The 24798-nt window shown below is 43.2% G+C and overlaps 1 protein-coding gene across 1 annotated transcript in view; it reads right to left on the reverse strand.

The window, feature by feature from the left end:
* The window catches only part of LOC127570200 (ATP-binding cassette sub-family A member 13-like), a 201406-nt gene that overhangs the window by 174486 nt on the left and 2122 nt on the right, over positions 1-24798 (reverse strand). Inside the window, exons 3-4 of the mRNA XM_052015468.1 lie at positions 6327-6456; positions 1311-1447 (exon numbers count right to left, since the gene is read on the reverse strand). Of these exons, the coding sequence (XP_051871428.1) occupies positions 1311-1447; positions 6327-6456 (267 nt within the window). The remainder of the gene's footprint in view (positions 1-1310; positions 1448-6326; positions 6457-24798) is intronic.

A 24798-nucleotide genomic window follows, 5' to 3' on the forward strand; every position in this document is an offset into this window, starting at 1 on the left:
TCAATCCCCAAATCTCTGACTTTGCCCCCTCCACTACTACCAGAACCCTTGATCACCTGACCTGAACTCTCCACAATCTTCAACCCCTTGCAGTCTTCAAACTTCCCTCGATCTCTGACCCCCTGCGATTTTCCCCAACTCTCCCAACTAAATCCCATTTGCCCCAATCTGGACAAAGCCATAAAACCTCCTGGGCTGTGTTTTCTCTGGAGCCTATCAATCAGGCTGCTTCAAGTTGGGGAATGGATCACAAAATACAGGAACACAAGAAAACAGAGGCAGGACTGGACCATTTGGCCCTTCATGCCAGCCCCGCATTCAATCTGATCATGGCTGATCTGCTGCAGTCTTCATCTGCCCTTCGGTGCCTTCCCTGTATATGTCAAAACTGGTCATCCACCAATAACATTAACTCAACTTTTCTCAGATGTTGACTAATCTGCTGAGTATTTCCAGCATTCTTTTTTGATTCAAATTTCAAGCAACAGCCGTGTTCTGCATCTCACATTTCCAACATGTTCTTTCCAAGATTTTTTTCCCTTTCTAACTGCTGCATTCAACTAATAACTAGATAGCACTGAAAGCATTGCGTCACCTGAACAATCAGCAGTCCCTTTGTTGTTTTCACCCCTCCTCCTCTCTGAAAGTTAAGACTCACTTATTTTCTCACTTTTCCAGTTCTGAACAACAGTCATTGACCTGAAACATTAACCTGTTACCCTCTCCACAGAGACACAACAGACTGCAGATGCTGGAAGGAATTGTCTCAGTCTCAGTCCTTATGCACAGTTTCAACCCAGAATGTCCACAATTCCTTTCCCCTCACAGATGCTGCTCAACCTACTATGTTCCTCCAGCAGATTGTTTGTTACCTTCTCCACAGATACTGACTGACCAACTGAGTACATTCAGCACTTATTGTTTTCAATTCTGGTGATGCACTGAGTTTAATAAGCAATCCCCAGCCCACCATGTTTGGTACATCCTGACCTGGTCTGACCTTTTCTTCACTAGGCCAACCAGTCTTCAGGATGATTCTTCTCTTACCTGTGAAGTACCTCCCTAAAGCAAAGCAATCCAGTTTCCTCTTATCCCACTGTATCATTTTCTAAAAAATATAAGTGTCCCAAATCAAAACCTCTAGGCAAACCTCAGCTGTGCGCACCTGATCAGAGTGTTTCTTCTTACTAGTACTGGTATTACTCAGGATGGCATTTGTCAAATTATCAACAGAAGTGAGAAGTCCTTTGGGTTAGTCATTAAGTTAAGTATATTAGTCAGAACATTTCGCATTGCTGTTGCCATGTTACCTGACTGTCCGAACAATTCGTTCATTTTGTTTTGTAAGCTGGATGCTTGCTGCATGGTTGCATTGATTTCCTTTCCAAGTTCTTCTACTATTGACAGCAAATTGGACCCATTATCTTCTGTGAGGCTCAATGATGACCTGTGACAAATTGAAGGTTACAGAGATGTTCATTTGTAAATAACAGAAACTGAAACATATGTAGCTATTAATCAAAGGGCTGAATATATTCTTTCTGTGCAGCAGTACTCCATGACTCTTTTCAAACATCTAAGATTACTGTTATGGTAAAACATCAATTTTAGTGAATTGTAGGACACAACAAAAAATTGTATGGAATAAATAGGTTGCATATAACAAGGAATTTTATGTGTTTTTTTAAAAAATAAATCATGTTACAGAATGTGAGCATCACTGACATCCCCAAACTGACATGCCCTTGAGATGTTGGTGATGAGTTGTCTTCTTGAACCTCTTCAGTCCAAATGGAGCTTTTACTCATATCTGTTTGGTGCTTCAGACATAGCAAGATAGTTGACAAAGGTGAGTATTTGTAAATTCATGGCCATTCCATTAACCACTGTAGTATCAGTTCTTTTTGTATAAAAGGATTATTCAAGTGACTCCTTTGCACTTCCAACCTGTGCGTATAGAAATCTGTGATAAAGATGCTGATTTCCATGGGGAGGTTACAGAAATACAGCTACAGTCTAACATTTCTGTTTGATATAAAAACAGAAAATACTGGAAACACTCAGCAGGTCGTTGAAGCTATGTGCTTCAAGCATTTTCTGTTTTTATTTCAGATTTCCAGCACATACAATTTTGTTTTTATTTCTCCTTGAAAGACTAACAACTGAAAAAAAAATCAGAAAGAAATTTTTAGTCTGACCATTCACTACTGTTGATTTGAAATGGGCACCAGAATCCCACAGACAATAGCGTGCATTGAAAGGATGGCACAGTGACACAGTGGGTCGTGTTGCTGCCTCCAGCACTATCTGTGTGGAGTTTGAACATTCTCCCTATAACCACATGAATTTCCTCCGGGTGCTCTAATTTCATCCCACATCACAAAGACATTCAGGTTGGAAGGTTAATTAGCTAATGCAACTTACACCTTGTGTGGGGGGTGTGGTTGAAGAATCAGGGCATGTGAGATAGAATGGATAACAGGGATGTAAGTGTGGAAATAGGGTTGCTATGAGTGCCACCATAAACTCAATGGGTCAAATGGCTTCCTTCTATATCATATGGAAAGGAACAGAACATTATGGATGAAAGAAACCTTCAGGTTTGCTTAAATTCAAAATGATCGGGAATACTATAACTTCAGTTTTAAAATAATATAACATTTTACTAGAATAATTTCAATCACTAAACTACTGAGAAAACTTTACATTTGCAAGGAAGTACAAGTACTGCTCTGACAGGGTCAGAAACAGAGGCTACTGATATATGTTTCTCAAAATTCAATTTGTATGCCCTTGTACACGGATCACTAAAGACTAACAGGCAAATACAAAAAGTAACCAAATTACTAGTTCTTAATATCAAAGTGTTTGGATTACAAGTGATGTTGAAGATTTAATTTCATAAGCTTTGTTTAGCATTGTGGGTATACCCTCATCTCAACGACTGCAGTGGTTCAAGAAGGTAGCTCACCACCACCTTTTCAAGGACAGTTAGGGATGGGCAATCAAATGCTGGCTCAGCCTACAAAGCCCACATTTCTTAAATGAATTTTTTTTAAATGATGGTAGAGTTCCAACCTTTAGTGAGACAGGATCACCATGAAAATGTAGTTACGTGAGAGTAGCCATGATTTTCCAAAGGAGAAAAGAATGACCCAATTTCATCAGGCAACATTAATGATAACAGTTGTATGACAAGTGCACTGTTAAATCCTCAGAGATTAAATGATTTTAGCAAGTTCCTCCCAAAAATGATTTTCAATAGGGTCCACTAAAATATCATACCACACAAATCAATGTCTACCTATGTCAACTGGCTGAGTCATAACTTAGTTGGAAATGTCAAAACAATGTTTTCTGAATGTTTCTGAGACATTTGGAAACATTCAAGAACAACTAAAAGCAAAAGACTTAATTAAGTCAAAATATCTAAGAAACTAAAAAAAATTAGTAAGTCTATAAACAGTCCAAAACACTTTCAAAGGCCTGTAAACATTTCCAAATGGATTGTTAATTTGGATTTTGAAGTGCTTATTTAAAAAAAATCTTAGCATGGATAAAAAAAGTGCCAATCTATAAGTCTTTTTATATGAAAATAGTACCCAGAGTTTTGTAGCAGTTTCCTTCCACTCAAAAAAGTGGTGAAATCCAGATGTGGCTCCTTTTACTGGTGGCAGTGTTCTACGGAGAATGTGAAATGTAACTTCAGGGTAGTTTCTCCAAGTACCTGCTCATGTGTTGTACTCCTTGAGGAATCAGACCTAGGAGCATAGTTGGCAGCCTAACATCACTCAGCTGACATCAGCTTCCAGGTTTCTATTTTGCATCTACATTGGGAAGTTGCTGTCAGGTAAACATGGTAATCCCAGATGTTTCACCAATATTTTCTCTGCAAAATCCAGACTTTTGATGTCACTGTGCACTAAAAAACAATGTTCATTGGCTTATCACCTCTCAGAAAGTCCAAGTTCATGAGTGGCTTGTTAAAGCTAGTCTGCAATACTTTATCTCAGCCTCTTAAAAGGGAGGTACATTAGGTGGCTGCAAGAAGTGCTGTAGGTGTTCTGGAACCAAGGCTGACCTGGGAGATCACCCAGGAGATCAGTAAAGGTGCACCTTGAAGGTGCCACTTAACTCTAAGCCTAACTCCATTGGCAGTCTTGTTTCAGGAGAATAGATGCCATGTCCTCACAGTGCACGTACAGACACTCTGAACATACATTCAAGGTGGCAATGGGAGGAGGTAGCTAAGAGTAAAGCATCAAGGATCTGTCACCAAGGACCAAAACATTTACAAAAAGTGACACAATGAAAAATATCTTTATGCAGAAATTAGTTGTGGTCTGGAAAACACAATCAGGGTAATAATGGAGACAGATTAAAATGTGATATTCAAAAGGGAGTTGAAAAAGTGCTTGTATAAGGAAAGAATTTGTGGAGTTACAGGGAGAGACCAGGGGAACAAATCAGCTGGATTACTCTTATATACAACTGATACTGACTCAACAAGCTGACTGGCCTCATTCTGTGCCGTAACCATTATGTTATTCTGTGACTTGCTTGTACTGGCAGAAGCAGTTTCATTAACTCAAAAGTAAGTTCATTAAATGCATTTTAAAATACCAAATTCCACTGAGTTCAAAATCTTCCATTTACCACACCTGCATCACTACCTAGCAACAAATTCTACTGATCAGAACTCATACCTGGCATATGATTCACCACACCCTCACATGCCTATCATTTCCATAGGTCTCACACCCACATCTCACAGCAGGCATGCACAATGCAAACTATTTTATCCCAACAGGTGCATCTCCCAAATGCAATGCACAACACTCACTGATGCATAGCCTGTTTTCTTGCAGGAATGGGTGATACGCAATGGGAAATAGCAACAGCTAACCAGCAAGTAATGAGCATGTTTGAATTATCTTGCCTCAGCAGAGCAAATAGTATTTTTTACAACTGGAGCAGGCATTGCTAAATCTATAGCAGGCAGAAACCGTAAAACACAAGGGTATTTTTCAATGTAATCTTCCAGTTCACATCTCACTTTCTCTTCATCCATCAATCTCTTCTGATTTACCAGCCCCATTGATGGAATAACATCTCTTATTCATTCCACCATTGTCCTTCAAATGTTTTTCTCCTTTCGGAAAGTTAGGATCTCTAACCTGGCCAGATAAGGATAGATGAGTGAGAATAGAGTGAAGGTGAAGACAAACCTAGCCATCACGTCAGATGCTTGACATTGAAAGGAACTTGGAGGTTTGCTTCAACACACACAAAATGCTGGAGGAACTCAGCAGGTCAGGCAGCATCTATCGAAGGAAATAAACAGCCGACGTTTCAGGTCGAGACCCTTCATCAGGACTGGAAAGGAACAGGGCAGAAGCTGAACTAAAAAGGTTGGGAGAGGGGGAGGAGCACAAGCTAGCAGGTGATAGGTGAGTCCAGGTGAGAGGGGGAAGGTAGGTGGGTGGGTGAGGGGGGATGGAAGGGAGTGATGTGAGAAGCTGGGAGGTCATAGGTGGAAGAGGCAAAGGGCTGATAAAGAAGAAATCCGATAGGAGAGGGACAGTAGACCATGGAATAAAGGGAAGGAGGTGGGGAACCAGATGGAGTTGGGCAGATCATGAGTTGTTTCACGTCAGGATAAGTGGTGAATGACCTGCAGTTGGCAAAGGTAAGGGATGGTGTGGCTGGCAGTGTCACCCACAACTTCAGCTGCAGATAGCTCAAGTGAGGACTTTAATGAAAGAACGAAATGTAACATTTCCAAGTTTGCTGATAATAGAAAGCAAAATGGAAAAGTGAGCAGTGAGGAGAACTTAAAGCACCTGTGAAGGGATGTAAGGTTAAATGAGTGGCAAGCAGATGACGGTGGACTGCAATGGTTCAGGTGGGCATCTCTCCACTACTTTCTCAAGGCTAGTTAGGGATAAGTAATGGTGCTGTCTTTTCTGATGGTGCCCACATCCACCCCACACCCCCAACCCAAAAAGAAAATGAAAAGAAAAACAAAATGTAATGTAGAAAAACATAGGGTGATTTACTTTGGTTGGAAAAGTAATGATCATAATTGACTGCAATCAGTCATCCATCAGTAGCATTAATCACACTATACAGTGGAGGCAGTCCATTACACTCTGCCTAGGAAATATATTCCACTGATTCAATTTAATAAATTTCAGAATAGAACAATGTGCCTCTACTATGATGCACTTTTCCCAGCTTCAAACCCAAACTCCATCCCCATTTCACCCCTTAATATCTAGCCTTATGTATCTTTATGGCAAAGACAATGCTTTGGCACATTGTACCTGGATTTTTGAGCAGAGTCTGCTGCTTCTGCGGATGATACACTCTGACATTGAGAACCCACGTCACAAAAAAGACTCTGAACAAAGGGGTAAAGTCCACCACTGGGTAAATTGCGGGGCTCCAAATAACCTAAAAGTAAAAGAGGAAAACAGACATCAGATTCAAGCCAAGTCAATTTTATTTATGCATTTAATGTAGTTCTATTAGTACGTTTCAGTCACCTGGCTGATAAATGTGTAAGCTGTAAAAATGTTATTACCTTTGATTTTGGTTTAATCAAGTTTTGTTTCATTATTCAAAGGAAATCATTGTCAAATTAAAATCAACAAAATGAAATAAAAATGCGCCTAAGCAAAGTAATATTATATATCATTAATATCAGAATTATGAAATGGAGCAGGTCTATTATGTAAAATTTGGACTCCTGTTATTGTTCTTTCTTATTAAAAACTATGAGGCAAGTGGTTGGGCAGTGAAGTGGATAATCATTCTCTGCTTTAATATCTGGGAAATAAAGGTCAAAGTCAAAGTTGAATTTATTGTCATAGGCACAAGTACATGTTTTCACAGGTGCAATGAAAAACTTACTTGCAGCACCACAGGCACATAGCATCAGATACACAACATTCACGAGAAAGACGCAAATTAAATATAAATTTTACAAGAAAGAACACAATTAGAACAAAATAGGTCACAGGATGACATTAGTTTGGATTGGTATTATCAAGTTCTTAATGGACATATATCCATGACACAAACCTGCAGTGTTCATTGACTACCTCATTCAGAAATAGACAGCAAAATAAAAATGCCATGTTAGTACAATAAACAATAAGTTCTGATTCAGAGGAAAAGGTATTTTATGAAACATATCAGAAGAACCTTCATTTTGACATAACACACATAGTATACTTGCATGGAAATATTCAATTCCAATATGAATAATGTTGCAAAATTCATCTCTCCCACCACCAAAAGAATATTTTTTAACTATAAGCTGGTCAAAGAACATTTCTTACTTGAACTGATCATACTTGATTTCTTATCATCATTTCAACTCTGATATCTGCAACTACATTGTGTAACAACTTATCATTCCAGTGGTTAGTAACAGAGACAACAATGTCAGTCATGGGATTAGCTTCTATCTGTGAAGCAAATTAGTGAGTTAAAAAAGAACGAAAAAAATGAAAGAAACGTAATTGAAATGAGGAAAGCAGGAGAAAGAAGTCAGACAGGCCCCAAGATCTTGCCTCATAGTAGGACATAGGACATAGCACAAAAGGGGAAACATTAATGACATTTAAGAAGGCAACTATGCATTTTAATCTGCATATTGATTGGACTAATCAAATTGGCAAGTGGACCATTGAAGAGGAATTTGTAGAGTGCATCAGGGAATTGGTTCGTACAGAAATAGTTTATGGAACCTACCTGGGAACAGGTTATTTCAGATTTGGTCAAGTGTAATTAAGTTGGATTAATAAGGGATATTGCTAACTATCCTCTATGGAGTAGTAATCATAACATGGTAGAATTCCAGATACATCTTGAAGGTGAACACCTCAGGTCCAAAACCAGTGTCTCAATTTAAATAAGGGAAATTAGAAAGATATGAAGGAAGAGTTGTCTGGAATGGACTGAGAAAATTGGCTCAAGGAAAAGTCAGTAGATGAGCAACAGCAGACACTTAATCAGCTAGTTCACAATGCTCAGCAGAAATGTATTCCAATCAGAAACAGGAATTCAATGAGAAAGATGAGCCGTTCATGGTTAACAAAGGAAGTTAAGAAAAATTTTAAATCAAAAACTAAAGTATAAAAAGTGGCAAAAGATGGTGGTAGATAGAGTATTGTGAATTTATCAGAAAACAACAGTGGAGGATTAACAAATTAATGAAGTGGAAGAAAATTTATGAGAGTAAACTGGCAAGTAATATCAAAACAAATAGCAAGAATTTATATGGAAATTTAAAAAGGGAGAGGATAACTAAGGTAAGTGCGGAACCCCTGGAAAGTGAGACTGGGAATAATAATGGGAAACAAAGGAAAAGACAGATAATTTAAATCGGTACTTGGCATCAGACTTCATGATAGAGGACTCTATAAACATCCCACAGATAACAGATAGGAGGTTTTAAATAAGAGGGAAGAACTTGCAACAATCCATAACATGAGGGACAAACCATTGGAAAAAACAATGGAATTAGAGATAGACAAATTGCCAGAACCTGGTGGCCTGCATCCAATAGTTTTAAAGAAAGTGGCTACAGAGATAGTCAAGCCAAAACTCACTGGGTTCCAGGAAGGTACCAGAAGACTGAAAAGCCATGAATGTGATATCCTTTTTCAAGAAGGGAGGGAGACAAAAAGTAGGAAACTGTAGGTAAGTTAGTTTAACATCTGTTGCAGGGAAGATGCTGGAATCTACAATAAAAGAAGAAATAGCTAGTCTTTTAGAGAAGTTTAATGCAATCAAACCAAGTCAACATGTTTTTATGAAAGGGAAATCATGTTTGACAAATTTGATAAGAGTTCTTCAGAGATGTAACAAGCAGGGTTGATAGAGAGGAACCTGTAGATGCAGTGTATTTAGATTTCCAGAAGGCATTCAGAATGGTGCCATTTAAAAAGCTAGTGCACCAGGTGAGAGCTCACAGAATTGGGGGAAGTGTTTTAAAATGGATTGAAGACTAGTAATCAAATTAAAGACAGGGATTCAGAATAAATGAGTCTTTTTCAGACTGGTGCAACTAGTGCGATTCCATAACCCAGTAGATTGTGGAATCCAGATCACCAGAGGTATTTAGATTTTTTTTGACAGATTGGGCTAATCTGCCCCAAACCTTAATTCCTCTTTTGTGTCAGTTACCCACAGCTCTGAATTCCCTGATCTTTCAAAAGAGAAAGGTTAAAAGACAATTTGAAAGATTAGTTTAAAATTATGAATGGATATCACAAATAGATAAGTATTATAAGTTGCATAAGAATTCTGTCAAGGAGAAATCAAGACTTCTGTAAGAATTTGATCAAGGAGAAATTAAGGATGCACATCATCAGATCCAAATTAAACAGGGAGAACTGTTAGCAGAAAATCCCACAGTTGAGTAACACAAGCAGATACAAAGTATGCAATGGAGTGATATCATAATGTAATATTACAGTTTACTGGGGGGGTGGGGGAGTGGAAATGATGCCTGCATGAATGAGTTCCTTTTCTGCTAAAGGTCCTGAGTTTTTCAAGACTGGTGCAAAATTCTAGCCTCTAGAACATGTGGGATTAGGGAAATGAAGGATTTAAGGGTTAATATGAGAAATTTGGGACAAAGAGAAGGTTTGAATATAAATAGATTTGTAAAGCTTTCAAATTCGTTTCAGGGACCAAATTGAATAGCATTGCCAACAACTCACAGATTGTAATGCATGATTATCCAATGCCTGTTTAACCTGGTGTAAATTGCACACAAAAGTAATACTTTTACTTCATAACAATAAGTTAATTACTGGCCAGTGGTAATTATGCCAGTGATCTGAGGCCAGGCCGAGAAGCCAGAGACCAAACTAGGCTTGGAACAAGAGATCTCAGATGAAGATATTCTGTGTACAAAAACTCTGTATGAGCTGTACAAAAGGACGGGTTACACCTGAACCCAAAGGGGACCAATATCCTAGCGGGCAGGTTTAATAGAGCTGTTAGGGAGGGTTTAAACTAATTTGGCAGGGGGATGGGAACTGGAGTGATAGGACTGAGGAAGGGGAAAACAGTAATAAATCAAAGATAACACGCAGTAAAGAGGACAGGAAGGACGAGCAGGTGATGGGGCAAATTTGCAACCAGTGGGATGAGTTGCAGTGCAATAAAGTTGCCGTGCAATCAAAGCAAAAAGTACCAGATTATATTTAAATGGATGCAACATAAGAAATAAGGTGGATGATCTTAAAATACAGCTACAGATTGGCAGGTATGATGTTGTGGCCATCAATGAGACGTGGCTAAAGGATGGATGTGTTTGGGAGCTGAACGTCCACGGATACATGGTGTATCGGAAGGATAGGCAGGTAGGCAGAGGGGGCTGGCATGGCTTTGCTGGTAAGAAATAATATTAAATCATTAGAAAGAGGTGACATAGGATCGGAAGGTGTAGAATCTTTATGGGTTGAGTTAAGTAATTGCAAGGGTAAAAGGACTCTGATGGCAGTTACAGTATATACAAGCCTCCAAACAACGGCCATGATGTGGACTACAAATTACAACAGGAAATAGAAAAGGCTTGTCAGAAGGGCAACGTTATGATAATTGCGGGGGATTTTAACATGCGAGTGGATTGGGAAAATCAGGTTGGTACTGGATCTCAAGAGAGAGAATTTGTAGAATGTCTACGAGATGGCTCTTGAGAACAGCTTGTTGTTGAGCCCACTAGGGGATCAGCTGTACTGGATTGGGTATTGTGTAATGAACCAGAGGTGATTGGAGAGCTTAAGGTGAAGGAACCCTTAGGAGTAGTGATCACAACATGATTGAGTACACTTTGAAATTTGAGAAGGAGAAGCCAAAATCCAATGTGTCGGTATTTCAGTGGAGTGAAGAAAATTACAGTGGCATGAGACAGGAACTGGCCAAAGTTGACTGGAAAGGGACACTAGTGGAAAGGACGGCAGAGCAGAAATGGCTGGAGTTTCTGTGAGAAGTGAGGAAAGTGCAAGACAGCTATATTCCAAAAAAGAAGAAATTTTCAAATGGAAAAAGGACACAACCGTGGCTGACAAGAGAAATCAAAGCCAAAGTAAAAGCAAAGAGAGGGCATACAAGGAAACAAAAATTAGTGGGAAGATAGAGGATTGGGAAGCTTTTAAAAACTTACAAAAGGCAACTAAGAAGGTCATTAGGAAGGAAAAGATGAACTATGAAAGGAAGCCAGCAAATAATATCAGAGAGGATACTAAAAGCTTTTCCAAGTATATAAAGAGTAAAAGACAGGCAAGAGTAGATATAGGACTGATAGAAAACGACGCTGGAGAAATTGTAATGGGAGGCAAGGAGGTGGCAGAGGAACTGAATGAGTATTTTGCATCAGTCTTCACTGAGGAAGACATCAGCAGTATACTGGACACTCAAGGATGTCAGGGAAGAGAAGTGTGTGCAGTCACAATGACAACAGAGAAGATACTCAGGAAATTGAATGGTCTAAGGGTAAATAAATCTCCCGGACCAGATGGAATGCACTGTCATATTCTGAAGGAAGTAGCTGTAGAGATTGTGGAGGCTTTAGTAATGATCTTTCAAGAATCAATAGATTCTGGCATGGTTCCAGAGGACTGGAAAATTGCAAATGTCACTCCGCTATTTAAGAAAGGTGCGAGGCAGCAAAAAGGAAATTATAGACCTGTTAGTCTGACATCGGTGGTTGGGAAGCTGTTGGAGTCGATTGTCAAGAATGAGGTTATGGAGTACCTGGAGGCACATGACAAGATAGGCCAAACTCAGCATGGTTTCCTTAAAGGAAAATCCTGCCTGACAAACCTATTGCAATTTTTTCAGGAAATTACAAGCAGGCTAGACAAAGGAGATGTAGTGGATGTTGTGTATTTAGATTTTCAGACGGCCTTTGACAAGGTGCTGCACATGAGGCTGCTAAACAAGATAAGAGCCCATGGAATTACAGGAAAGTTACGAGCATGGATAGATCATTGGCTGATTGGCAAGAAACAGAGTGGGAATAAAGGGATCCCATTCTGGTTGGCTGCTGGTTACCAGTGGTGTTCCGCAGGGGTCCATGTCGGGGCCGCTTCTTTTTACGTTGTATATCAACGATTTGGATTATGGAATAAGTGGCTTTGTGGCTAAGTTTGCCGATGATACAAGATAGATGGAGGGGCGGGTAGTGTTGAGGAAACAGAGAGTCTGCAGAGAGACTTGGATAGAATAGGAGAATGGGCAAAGAAGTGGCAAATGAAATACAATGTTGGAAATACAATGCACTTTGGTAGAAGAAATAATTGGGCAGAATACTATCTAAATGGAGAGAAAATTAAAAATTCAGGGATGCAAAGGGACCTGTGAGTCCTCGTGCAGGATACCCTAAAAGTTAACCTCCAGGTTGAGTCGGTGGTGAAGAAGGCGAATCCAATGTTGGCATTCATTTCTAGAGGAATAGGATATAAGAATAGGGCTGTGATGTTGAGGCTCTATAAGGCATTGGTAAGACCTCACTTGGAGTACTGTGTGCAGTTTTGGGCTCCTTATTTAAGAAAGGATGTGCTGACGTTGGAGAGGGTTCAGAGAAGATTCACTAGAATGATTCCAGGAGTGAGAGGGTTAACATATGAGGAACATTTGACGGCTCTTGTACTACTTGGAGTTCAGAAGAATGAGGGGGGACCTCATAGAAACATTTCGAATGTTAAAAGGCCTGGACAGAGTAGATGTGTCAAAGTTGTTTCCCATGTTAGTACAAGAGGGCACGACTTCAGGATTGAAGGGCGCCCGTTCAGAACAGAGATGTGGAGAAACTTCTTCAGCCAGAGAGTGGTGAATCTGTGGAATTTGTTGCCACGGGTGGCTGTGGAGGCAAAGTCATTGGGTGCATTTAAGGCAAAGATTGATAGGTATCTGAGTAGCCAGGCCATCAAAGGTTATGGTAAGAAGGCAGGAGAGTGGGGCTAAATGGGAGAATGGATCAGCTCATGATAGAATGATGGAGCAGACTCGATGGGCCAAATGGCCAACTTCTGCTTCTTTGTCTTACAGTCTTATGTCCAAGTCCAGATCCAAATGCAGGTACAAATGCAGGTACATGTAATATTGGGGTACAGCATTGTGAGGCAGTAGCTCCAACATTGTGGAACACTGATTGTACAGTTTAATCCAAGTTTTCCTTTCTACTTTTTTACTTATCCATGTTTCAGGATGTTGATTATACTGGCAAGCCAGCAGTTATTGTCCATTTGTAATTGCCATTGGGAAGGTGATGGTGACCTGGCTTCTTGAACTGCTCCAGTTCTTCTGAAAAAGGTACTGTCATCATGATTTTGAATAGGGAGATCCAGCAGTTAGATGCAGCAACAATGAAGAAACATTAATATATTTCCATGTCAGAATAGCGTGTGACTTGGAAGGGAACCTACAGGTGGCAGTCATCCCATGCACTTGCTGATCTTGATGGTAGAAATTGCAAGTTTGGGAGTAGCCAAGTCCATTAATAGATGGAATACACAGTGCACCAGTAGTCGAGGGAAATGAGTACTTCGTGTGTTGAACAGGGTAGTAATCAAAAATATTAGTTACTTACTACAACATGGAAGGAGGCCATTCAGTTGATCAAGTCCATGCCGGCACCTAGTTCAGCAAATCTATCAAGACCATTCTCCTCTGTTTTGTTTTCTCTCATATGCCCTTCAGTACCCCTTTTTAATTACACAAGGAGCAATTTACAGCCGTCAAGTCACCTATCAAACAGTGCATCTTTAGGATGTGGGAAAAAGCCAGAGCATCCAAAAGAAAGCTGTACAATCTCGGGGAGAACATGCAAACTCTACACCAACAGCACTCAAGATCAGCACTGAACCTCAGAGGAGATAGGACCTAGGGCTGATCAGCCATAATCACATTGAATGGTGGTGAATGGTGGGGCAGGATTGAGGGGCAACTGGCCTCCTCCTGTTCCTATGTTCTTATGTTTTTATATTCTCAGATTTCTGGAGCTGCGAGGCATCAGTGATAACCAATGTATCATTGTTAGGTCCTGTACTGGAAGGTGTTGAGCTTCCTAAGAGCTATTGGAGCTGCAAACATCCAGGAAAGAAGTGAATATTCTAACATATTCCTGACTTGTGCCTTGTAGGTGTGGAAAGACTTGAGTGTCAGTAGGTGCAAGACTCACTACAAGATACCCAGCCTCTGATCTGCTCTTGTAGCCTTGGTATTTATGTAGCTGGGCCAACTGAGTTTCTGGTCAATGGTGATCCCCAGAATTTTGATGGTAGGAGTCTCAATGATGGCAATGGCACTGAATGTAAGAGTAGGTGGTTAGCCTCCCTATTGTTGGACACAGTTATTCCCTGGCACTTTGCCTGATATAAATGCTACATGCCCCTTATCAGCCCATGCATGAATGTTATCCGGGTGCTACGGCATGCACATATGGAATGTTTCATTTCTAAGGAGTTCCATATAGAACTGAACATTATGCAATCATCAGCAAAAATTCCCACTTCTGACCTTATTATAAAAGGAAAGCCAAACTGATTGTTGAGTTTTAATTGGAATATCTAAATAAAAACCTTTCTCCTCACATATCCGGGGAGGTTCAAGTACATCTAAAAACAAGGGAAATGTTGAAAATGCAGGTGCTTCAAATCTGATATAAGACAAAAATGCTGGATGTATTCAACAGGTTTGGCAGAATCTGTGAAGTGAGAAACAGGTGAATGCCTTAGATTAATGACCTTTCATCAAATTCTGCCTTATATTCTCGCAGGCCAATGACCTAATTACACTCAGGCTCTTTTGGCAAGCTATATCATTCACATATCTAACACCAAAGTCCTCAAACAGAACTCTATTCTAAGCTCTTTTATAGCAAAAGGTTATTGGGTGGACAGAGGAAAAGAAGCAAATATGTTCTCAAAACTTCCTTAACACTCATAGGAATCCTGGGCCCATGAGCATCCAAAGTGAAGAAAAAGCATTTAGGAATGATACTGAGAACTTCAAGTCCATGCGTTGAGAGCAGACAGAGGTCTGGCATTTATGACAGAAGGAACGTACCATCTCTGCCTGTCCCATCAAGGACCTCGTACCTCACCGGTGGTACAATCCACTAAAATGTATAGAATGGCATAGGTTGCTGTATTTGATCAGTATGAACTAAGCTAATCACAGAAAGTTGCCTTGTCCTCTTTCCACAAAATGCCCATTTATTGTTGTGATAAATATTATTTACTTCCAAACAATCTCTCTAGTACCAAAAAATAATTACAAATGTGGTGTCTCATTCCTTCTGGATTTCATAGAATCATAGAACAATACAGCACAATACAGGCCCTTCGGCCTTTAAACCTTGCCTAAGACTATCTAACCCCTTTCTCCCACATATCCCTCTATTTTAAATTCCTCCATATGCCTATCTAGTAATCTCTTGAATTTGACCAATGTACCTGCCTCCACCACAGCCCCAGGTAGCACATTTCATGCCCCAACATCTCTCTGGGTAAAAAAACCTCCCTCTGATATCTCCATTGAACTTCCCACCCATTACTTTAAAACCATGCCCTCTTGTATTAAGCATTGGTGCCCTGGGAAAGAGGCGCTGGCTGTCTACTCTATCTATTCCTCTTAATATTTTGTATACCTCTATCATGTCTCCTCTCATCCTCCTCCTCTCCAAAGAGTAAAGCCCTAGCTCCCTTAGTCTCTCCTCATAATGCATACTCTCTAAACCAGGCAGCATCCTGGTAAATCTCCTCTGCACCCTTTCCAACATTTCCACATCCTTCCTATAATGAGGCGACCAGAACTGGACACAGTAAGTGGGATCTAACCAGAGTTTTGTAGAGCTATTAAAAATTATTTTAAAAATGTAGTTTCTTTTTTGCTTTCAGGTTTTTTCCTCATGTTTCTTTCTCTCCCATTCTTAATTCTGCCTTCTGTACCTTATACGTCATTGAATTCATCCACTCCAATTTATCCTTCTCAACCTTTCCAATGTTAGTTTCATAATCATTCAGTCTAATCGAGGTAGTTAATCACTTGCTCTTTGCTCATGTTCCAAAAACAGCACTCCTCTCACTATGCCAATATCACCTGAACACCTTCAACTTGTTGCCACACAAGAAAAATTAAGCATGTAAGGGCAAGAGTCATTAACGGTAGATGACATTAACGTCATACTAAAACAATATTCAAACCAATTACCATGGTTTCTCTTGTTTCTTTCACTATCCAGATGCAATTAATCTCAATTCCTTTAATATTGCCACTTAGGTCAGCATACCCTTTTATATTATTTTGTTTTAATATCTCTCTTGACAACTGGGCTGAAAATTCTGCTAAAGCCAGCATGCAGAAATTCAGAATACCTATGCAAGTGTGAATGAAGATAGAAATCATCAGCTTCTGCACAGCCATTCATTGCCATCTATTCCACTGTCCTGCGAATGATGGACACCTCATGGAATCCAGAGGTAGACCAGAAACTGCCACAGATATCTTATTACTTACACTGGGCAATTTGTCTACTGAAGCAAAGGAAGAAAGGTTAAATTACAGGTAATTTACATTTTTTTTGAATTTAAATGTTTTATGTGCTTTTTGGTATTTTTAAGTGCTTTAACTTCTTTCACATTTTTACTATTTCAGAAATTTTAATATGACACTTCATTTTTTTATAGTGCTTTAATACTTTCAAATATTTGTGAACATTTGAAGCACTCACAAACCATAATGTGAAACCTAACAGCATAAATGGTAGTGATGTTTCACTCCCCAATGAGCTCAACGCCTTTTATGCATGCTTTGAAAGGGACAATAACACTACGCCTGACCAACTGGTTGGAGTGCTCAAGGACATCTTCAACCTCTCACTGCTGCAGTCAGAGGTTCCCATCTGCTTCAAAAGGGCATCATACCGGTGCCCAAGAAGACCAGGGTAAGCTGCCTCAACAACTTTTGCCCGGCAGCACTCACATCTCCTGCCTGAACAAGGACCTGGACCCGCTGCAATTTGCCTACCGCCATAACAGGTCTACAGTGGACACAATCTCACTGGCTCTCCACTCGGCTTTGGAGCACCTAGACAACAGCAAAACATACATCAGGCTGCTGTTTATTGATTACAGCTCGATGTTCCATACCATTATCCCCTCAGTATTAATCAACAAGCTTCAAAACCTGAGCCTCTGTACCTCCCTCTGCAACTGGATCCTCAACTTCGTTATCGGGATGCCACAGTCAGTACAAATCGGTAGTAACATCTCCTTCTCGCTGACAATCAACACAGGTGCACTCAAGGATACGTGCTTAGCCCACTGCTCTACTCGCTCTACTGTGGCTAGGCACAGCTCAAATGCCATCTCTAAATTCGCTGATGACACCACTGTTGTTGGCTGAATCTCAGATGCCAATAAGGAGGCGTCAAGGAGTGAGATAGATTGACTGGTTGTGTGGTGTCGCAACAACAACCTCGCACTCAGCAAGAATTGATTGTGGACTTCAGGAAGAGGAAGTCGGGAGAACACACAACAGTCCTCATTGAGGGGTCAGTGGTGGAAAGGGTGAGCAGCTACAAGTTCCTGGGAGTCAAAATCTTGAAGGATCTATCCTGGGCCCAACACATTGATACAGCCATGAAGAAGGCATGCCAGTGGCTCTACTTCGTTAGAAATTTGAGGAGGTTTGGTGTGTCACCAAAGGCTCTTGCAAATTTCTACAGATTTATAGTGGAGAGCATTCTGACTGGTTGCATCACAGCCTGGTATGGAGGCCCCAATGTGCAGGATCGAAAGAGACTGAAGAGGGTTGTAGACTCAGCCAGCTCCATCATGGGCACAACCCTCCCTGCCATCGAGGACATCTTCAAGAGGCGGTACCTCAAGAAAGCAGCATCCATCATTAAGGACCCTCACCATCCAGGACATACCCTCTTCACATTAATACCATTGGGGGGGAGGCACGACCGACACGCAACGTTTTAGGAACAGCTTCTTCTCCTCTACCATCAGATTTCTGAACGGTCCATAAACCCATGAACACTATCTCATTATTCCTCTTTTTGGACTATTTATTTATTTTTGTAACGTATTGTAACTTTTACGTCTTGCACTGTATTGTTGCCGCAAAACAACACATTTTACAACATATGTCAGTGACAACAAACCTGATTCTGATTCAAATTTTCAAGCTCTTTGTCATCTTTGACAGCCATTTCAGCATTAATCAAGTTTGCCTGTAAGATTGGAAATAGCTTCCTTGCAGAAGGTCATGCTGAGGGCCTAAACCTGATGAAATGTGTTTAGAATTTAGAGATCTAAAGGTTGCAGATTGCAAGCACCAAACTGGAAATTCTGAATCTTTTTCAGTTTAGCTCTATTAATTTATATAGTTTATGTATCTATTCAATAGCCCACAATTTCTATATAATCTTTCTCCACTCTTAGTGATGTTATTCCTATTTTCATTCTCTCTTTGTTTTTATACACATGGGACATTTTTTGTATTCATTGATCTTTAATTTCATATATTCTGAATGTCATCTTTACTTCTTTCCCAAGATTGTCATAGATAAGATAAGATTTCTTTATTAGTCACATGTACATCAAAACACACAGTGAAATGAATCTTTTTGCATAGAGTGTTCTGGGGGCAGCCCACAAGTGTCACCACACTTCCAGTGCCAACACAGCATGTCCACAACTTCCTAACCCATACGTCTTTGGAGTGTGGGAGGAAACTGGAGAACCCAGAGGAAACGCATGCAGACACGGGGAGAACGTACAAACTCCTTACAGACAGTGGCAGGAATTGAACCCGGGTCGCTGGCGCTGTAATAGCATTACGCTAACCACTACACATTCTCTCCTCTAATATTTACATAGCTTGTACATGCCATTTTGTTGACATTCAACTTACCCTCACTTCTTTCAAACAATATTACATGTGTGGCGACTCACCGTCTAGTCGGGCGAACCGGCTCGGCAGTCGGGTCGCGCGGCGTCGGAGCGACGAGGCCCAAGATGGCGGCGGGCCTCGTCTTTCCGAGCGACGGGGAGAACCCGCGCGCGGGAAAGTCCTGATGACGTAGGACTTACGTCATTGCCGGTTTTTTTGGGCGGGAGTTTTTCTCCCTTAAAGGGCCCGCACAAGGCGGGAAAATAAACCAGTTCTGTTTGGCAATCCTCCGAGTAGAGTCTTGTTTTATTCCGCGGTAGCAACCGCTACATTGGTGACCCCGACGGTCCAAACGGCTTTTGGACCCGTGAAATGGATGACAGCGCAGCAGCCAACGCAGTGGCCCTCAAGCTGCCCACCTTTTGGACACTTCGGCCCAGCGTCTGGTTTGACCAGGCCGAAGCGCAATTCCACCTTCGGCAGATCACCTCCGACTCCACGAAGTACTACCATGTGGTTAGCTCTCTGGACCAGGAGACAGCCGCCCAGGTTGGAGACTTCATCCAGTCGCCTCCGGAGGAAGATAAGTACCCGGCTTTCAAAGATCTTTTGATCCGGACCTTCGGCCTCTCCCGTCGTGAGCGCGCCGCCCGCCTGCTTCATCTGGATGGCCTGGGGGACAGATCCCCATCCGCCCTAATGAATGAGATGCTGGCATTGGCCGAGGGACACAAGCCATGCCTGATGTTCGAACAGGCCTTCCTCGAACAGCTCCCCGATGACATCCACTTGTTGTTAGCTGACGCCGACTTCAGCAACCCCCGTGAGGTGGCCGCCCGGGCAGATGTCCTGTGGAGGGCCAAGCGCGAGAGCGGTTCGTCCGTCAGTCAAATCACCAGGCCGCGAGCCCAACGCCTGCCTCGCCCAGCCCCAGCAACCGAGCAGCCACGCCCCAGGAACGTGGACGACGACACGGGTGACCAGCTGTGCTTCTACCATCAGAGGTGGGGTGCGGAGGCCCGTCGATGCCGCCCACCCTGCAAGTTTCAGGGAAACGCCAGGGCCAGCCGCCGCTGATGGCTACGGCGGCTGGCCGCCGACAGAGCCTCCTCTTCGTTCAGGACAAGAAATCTGGACGGCATTTCCTCGTTGATACTGGAGCGGAGGTCAGTATTTTGCCCCCGACAGGCCGCGACACTCGTGACAGGTAACCAGGTCCTCTACTCAATGCCGCCAACGGTACAACGATACGGTCTTTCGGCACCCGTACGCTTCAATTACACTTTGGCGGCAGCCGTTTTACCTGGACCTTTACCCTTGCCACCGTCGCCCGACCACTCCTAGGAGCCGATTTCCTTCGGGCCCACAACCTGTTAGTCGACCTGCGAAGGAAGCGGTTAGTCCACTCTAGCACTCTCCGGACCTATCCCCTGGGAGAAATCAGCCCACCAGCCCCGCGCCTGGACTCCATTACCCTTTCTGGCGACGATTTCGCCAAGCTCCTAGCCGAATTCCCATCGATTTTGGCACCTTCGTTTACAAATTCTCGGCCCACACATGGGGTACGACACCACATCATTACCACAGGGCCACCCCTTCACGCCCGAGCACGACGATTACCTCCAGACAAGCTCCGCCTGGCAAAGGAAGAGTTCCATCACATGGAGGAGCTGGGGATTGTTCGCAGGTCAGACAGCCCCTGGGCCTCCCCCCTGCACATGGTCCCCAAAGCTACCGGAGGGTGGAGGCCCTGCGGCGACTACCGCAGGCTGAATGACGCCACCACCCCGGACCGCTATCCCATCCCTCACATCCAGGACTTCGCAGCGAACTTACACGGGGCCCGCATCTTTTCCAAAGTGGACCTCGTTAGGGGATACCACCAAATCCCGGTCCATCCGGATGACGTCCCCAAAACTGCGATTATCACCCCATTCGGCCTGTTCGAATTCCTTCGGATGCCGTTCGGCCTTAAGAATGCCGCGCAGACCTTCCAGCGGCTGATGGACGCGGTAGGCCGAGACCTGGACTTCGTGTTCATTTACTTGGACGACATACTGATCGCCAGCCGTAACCGCCAGGAACACCTTTCCCACCTCCGTCAGCTGTATTCCCGCCTCCGCGATTTCGGCCTCACGATCAACCCGGCCAAGTGCCAATTCGGACTTGACTCTATCGATTTCCTCGGCCACAAAATCACCAGCGACGGGGCAACACCCCTACCCGCCAAGGTGGATGCTATCCGCCATTTTGCCCGCCCCGACACAGTCAAAGGCCTACAGGAATTCCTTGGGATGGTCAACTTTTACCATCGTTTCATCCCTGCAGCAGCCCGTATCATGCGCCCTCTGTTCTCGCTGCTGGCTGGTAAGGGCAAGGACATCACCTGGACTGACGAGGCTGCGGCTGCTTTCGTTAAGGCCAAAGACGCCCTGGCAGACGCCACGATGCTGGTACACCCTAGGACTGACGTCCCGACTGCCCTCACGGTAGACGCGTCCAACACCGCGGTGGGTGGGGTACTGGAACAGCTACTCGAAGGCCGCTGGCAACCCTTGGCATTTTTCAGCAAACACCTTAGACCGCCCGAACTGAAGTACAGCGCTTTTGATCGGGAACTTCTAGCGCTGTATCTGGCGGTCCGGCATTTCCGATACTTTCTAGAAGGCAGGCCTTTCACCGCTTTCACCGATCATAAGCCTCTGTCCTTTGCCTTCTCCAAAATCTCCGATCCCTGGTCAGCTCGTCAGCAGAGACATTTATCCTACATTTCCGAGTTCACAACTGACATCCAACATGTCTCCGGAAAGGATAATGTCGTTGCTGATGCACTTTCCAGACCAACCATCCACAACCTATCCTTGGGTGTCGACTACACGGCCCTGGCTGACGCACAGCAAGCCGACGACGAACTGCCCAGCTAGAGAACCGCAGTCTCGGGTCTGCAGCTCTGAGATTTCTTGGTTGGTCCAGGTCAGCGGACCCTACTTTGCGACGTTGCGACTGGTCAGCCCCGCCCTATTGTCCCTGCAGCCTGGCGGAGACGTGTTTTTGACTCGGTACATGGGTTGGCGCACCCGTCCATCAGATCTACTGTCCGACTGGTCGCCAGCAAGTTTGTCTGGCATGGCCTGCACAAACAGGTCAGTGAGTGGGCCAGGACTTGTCTGCACTGCCAGACGTCAAAAATCCAGCGACACACGAAGGCCCCACCACAGCAGTTCGAGCCTACCCATAGGAGGTTCGACCACATACACGTCGACCTCGTGGGCCCTCTGCCGGTTTCAAGAGGAGCCCGGTACCTCCTTACCATCGTGGACCGGTTCACGAGGTGGCCTGAGGCAACCCCCCTGACTGACATCACAACTGATTCCTGCGCCCGAGCGCTGCTCACAACTTGGGTCTCACGTTTTGGCGTTCCGGCCCACATCACTTCAGAGAGAGGCACCCAATTCACTTCCAGTCTCTGGGCTGCATTAGCGAACCTGCTAGGGACGCAGCTGCACACCACCACGGCCTACCATCCTCAATCAAACGGGTTGGTGGAACGTTTTCACCGCCATCTAAAATCGGCCTTGATGGCCCGCCTGAAGGGTCCTAACTGGGTTGACGAGCTGCCTTGGGTCCTGCTCGGCATACGCACTGCCCCCAAAGAAGACCTCTGCACTTCGTCAGCTGAGCTTGTATACGGGGCGCCACTAGTTGTCCCCGGGGATTTCATACCTGCCCTTCAGGACCAAGGGGAACAACCCCCAGCAGTTCTACAAAGACTGCGCGAGAAGCTCGGCGCCTTGGCCCCGATTCCCACCTCACGGCACGGTCAAGCCCCATCCTGCCAGCCCAAGGAACTACGGGACTGTGAGTTTGTTTTCGTTCGCAGGGGCACACCTCGGGCGCCATTGCAACGACCATATGAGGGACCGTTCCGAGTCATACGGAATAACGGATCCACTTTTATTTTGGACATTGGAGGCAGGGAACAGGTTTTCACGGCGGACCGCCTCAAACCGGCCCATTTGGATCTGCAACAGCCTGTCGAGGTTGCCACGCCACGACGCAGAGGCCGCCCCCCCTAAGCGGCAGCTGGCACAGCCCACGGACCTTGGGGACTGTCTCGCCGGTTCTGGGGGGGGTTGTGTGGCAACTCACCGTCTAGTCGGGCGAACCGGCTCGGCAGTCGGGTCGCGCGGCGTCGGAGCGACGAGGCCCAAGTTGGCGGCGGGCCTCGTCTTTCCGAGCGACAGGGAGAACCCGCGCGCGGGAAAGTCCTGATGACGTAGGACTTACGTCATTGCCGGTTTTTTTGGGCGGGAGTTTTTCTCCCTTAAAGGGCCCGCACAAGGCGGGAAAATAAACCAGTTCTGTTTGGCAATCCTCCGAGTAGAGTCTTGTTTTATTCCGCGGTAGCAACCGCTACACATGCTTTATTTTTTTTAATGCGTGCAGCATTCCTAATAACATAGGTGAATTAATGGAACAAATAGAAATAAATGAGAATGATTTAACAGCCATTACAGAGACATGGTTGCAAAGTGACAAAAGTTGGGAATTAAATATTCCTGGATACTTAGTTTTCACAAGAGATAGGCAAAGTGGAAAGGGGGAGGTGGGTAGGGTGGAGTAGCCCTGATATTAAAGAATGGGAACTAGGCAGTAGGGAGGAAGAATCGCAATTCAGAAAATCAAGAAATAGAGTCACACTGGGGGGAATCTAAAAACAATGAGCTGAAAACATTGATGGGAGTTATATATATGCCCCCGGTATTGTATGAGTCATGAAATTAGACAGGGGTAATACAATAACTGTGAGAAACTTTACTGGAGACTGGACAAATGAAATGAGCAGTATTAGTGTGGGGTCAAATCCATGGATGTGAAATGGTTTTTGAGATTAATATGTTGAGAAACCAAAGATGGAAGAAGCTAGTTGAGATTTGGCATTGTGTTAATTAACGAGCTGATATTTAATGGGTCTTTAGGGAATAGTGATCACACTATAGTAGGGTATTAAACAAATATTTAAAGTGATGTTGTTCAATCTGAAACTAACATCTTAAATCTGAATAAAACAAACTACGAAGGCACAATGTACAAGTTGGTGATGGTGTCCTGAGAAACTATAACAAAAGGCCATGCATCAAATGAGAAATAACTAATATACAAAGAACTAAAATGTAGCTTACAAGTAATATAGATCCTTTAAGGCAAAAGGAAAAGTAACAGTGGTCCAGCTATTAAGTTAAAAATAATATTAGAACAAAGAAAAGCAATAATTTTGTGGAACAGAAAAATATCAAAATTCAGAGAGAACTAAGAATAAAGAAAGGGAATTTAGCATATGAGACTAGGCTGGCAAAAAAAAACATAAAAACAGAGTCTCAATAGATGAAAAGCAAAAGATTAGTTAAAATTATTGTGAAGCCCTTACACAAGATATATTAGGGAATAAGGAAATGGTAGAGAAATATAATTAATATTTGTGCCTAGTCACATAAAAAGACACAGAAAACCTCTCATAAAAATGGATAAAAACATATTTGGAGTGAATGAGGAGGTTAAGGGAACTCACATGACTGAAACATTGGTCAGAAAGTGCCACACAAGGAGTTATTAAATAAGATTGGAGGTCCTTGCATTGGATTGAGGATGGGTTCATAGACAGAAAACAGAGAGTGGGAATATATGAATCATCTGTGGGTTAGGATGCTGTGACTAGTAAACTGCTGGAGGTATTGGAGCTCCAGTTATTCACAATCTATATCCATGTTTTGGATGAGGGCATCAAATGTGATATATTCACTTTGCTGATGATACAAAGCTAGGTGGCAGTATGGAGCATGAGGAGGACGCAAAGAGAGTTTGGAGGAG

This window comes from Pristis pectinata, chromosome 5 (genome assembly GCF_009764475.1).
Source record: "Pristis pectinata isolate sPriPec2 chromosome 5, sPriPec2.1.pri, whole genome shotgun sequence".
NCBI classification, from domain to species: Eukaryota; Metazoa; Chordata; class Chondrichthyes; order Rhinopristiformes; family Pristidae; genus Pristis; species Pristis pectinata.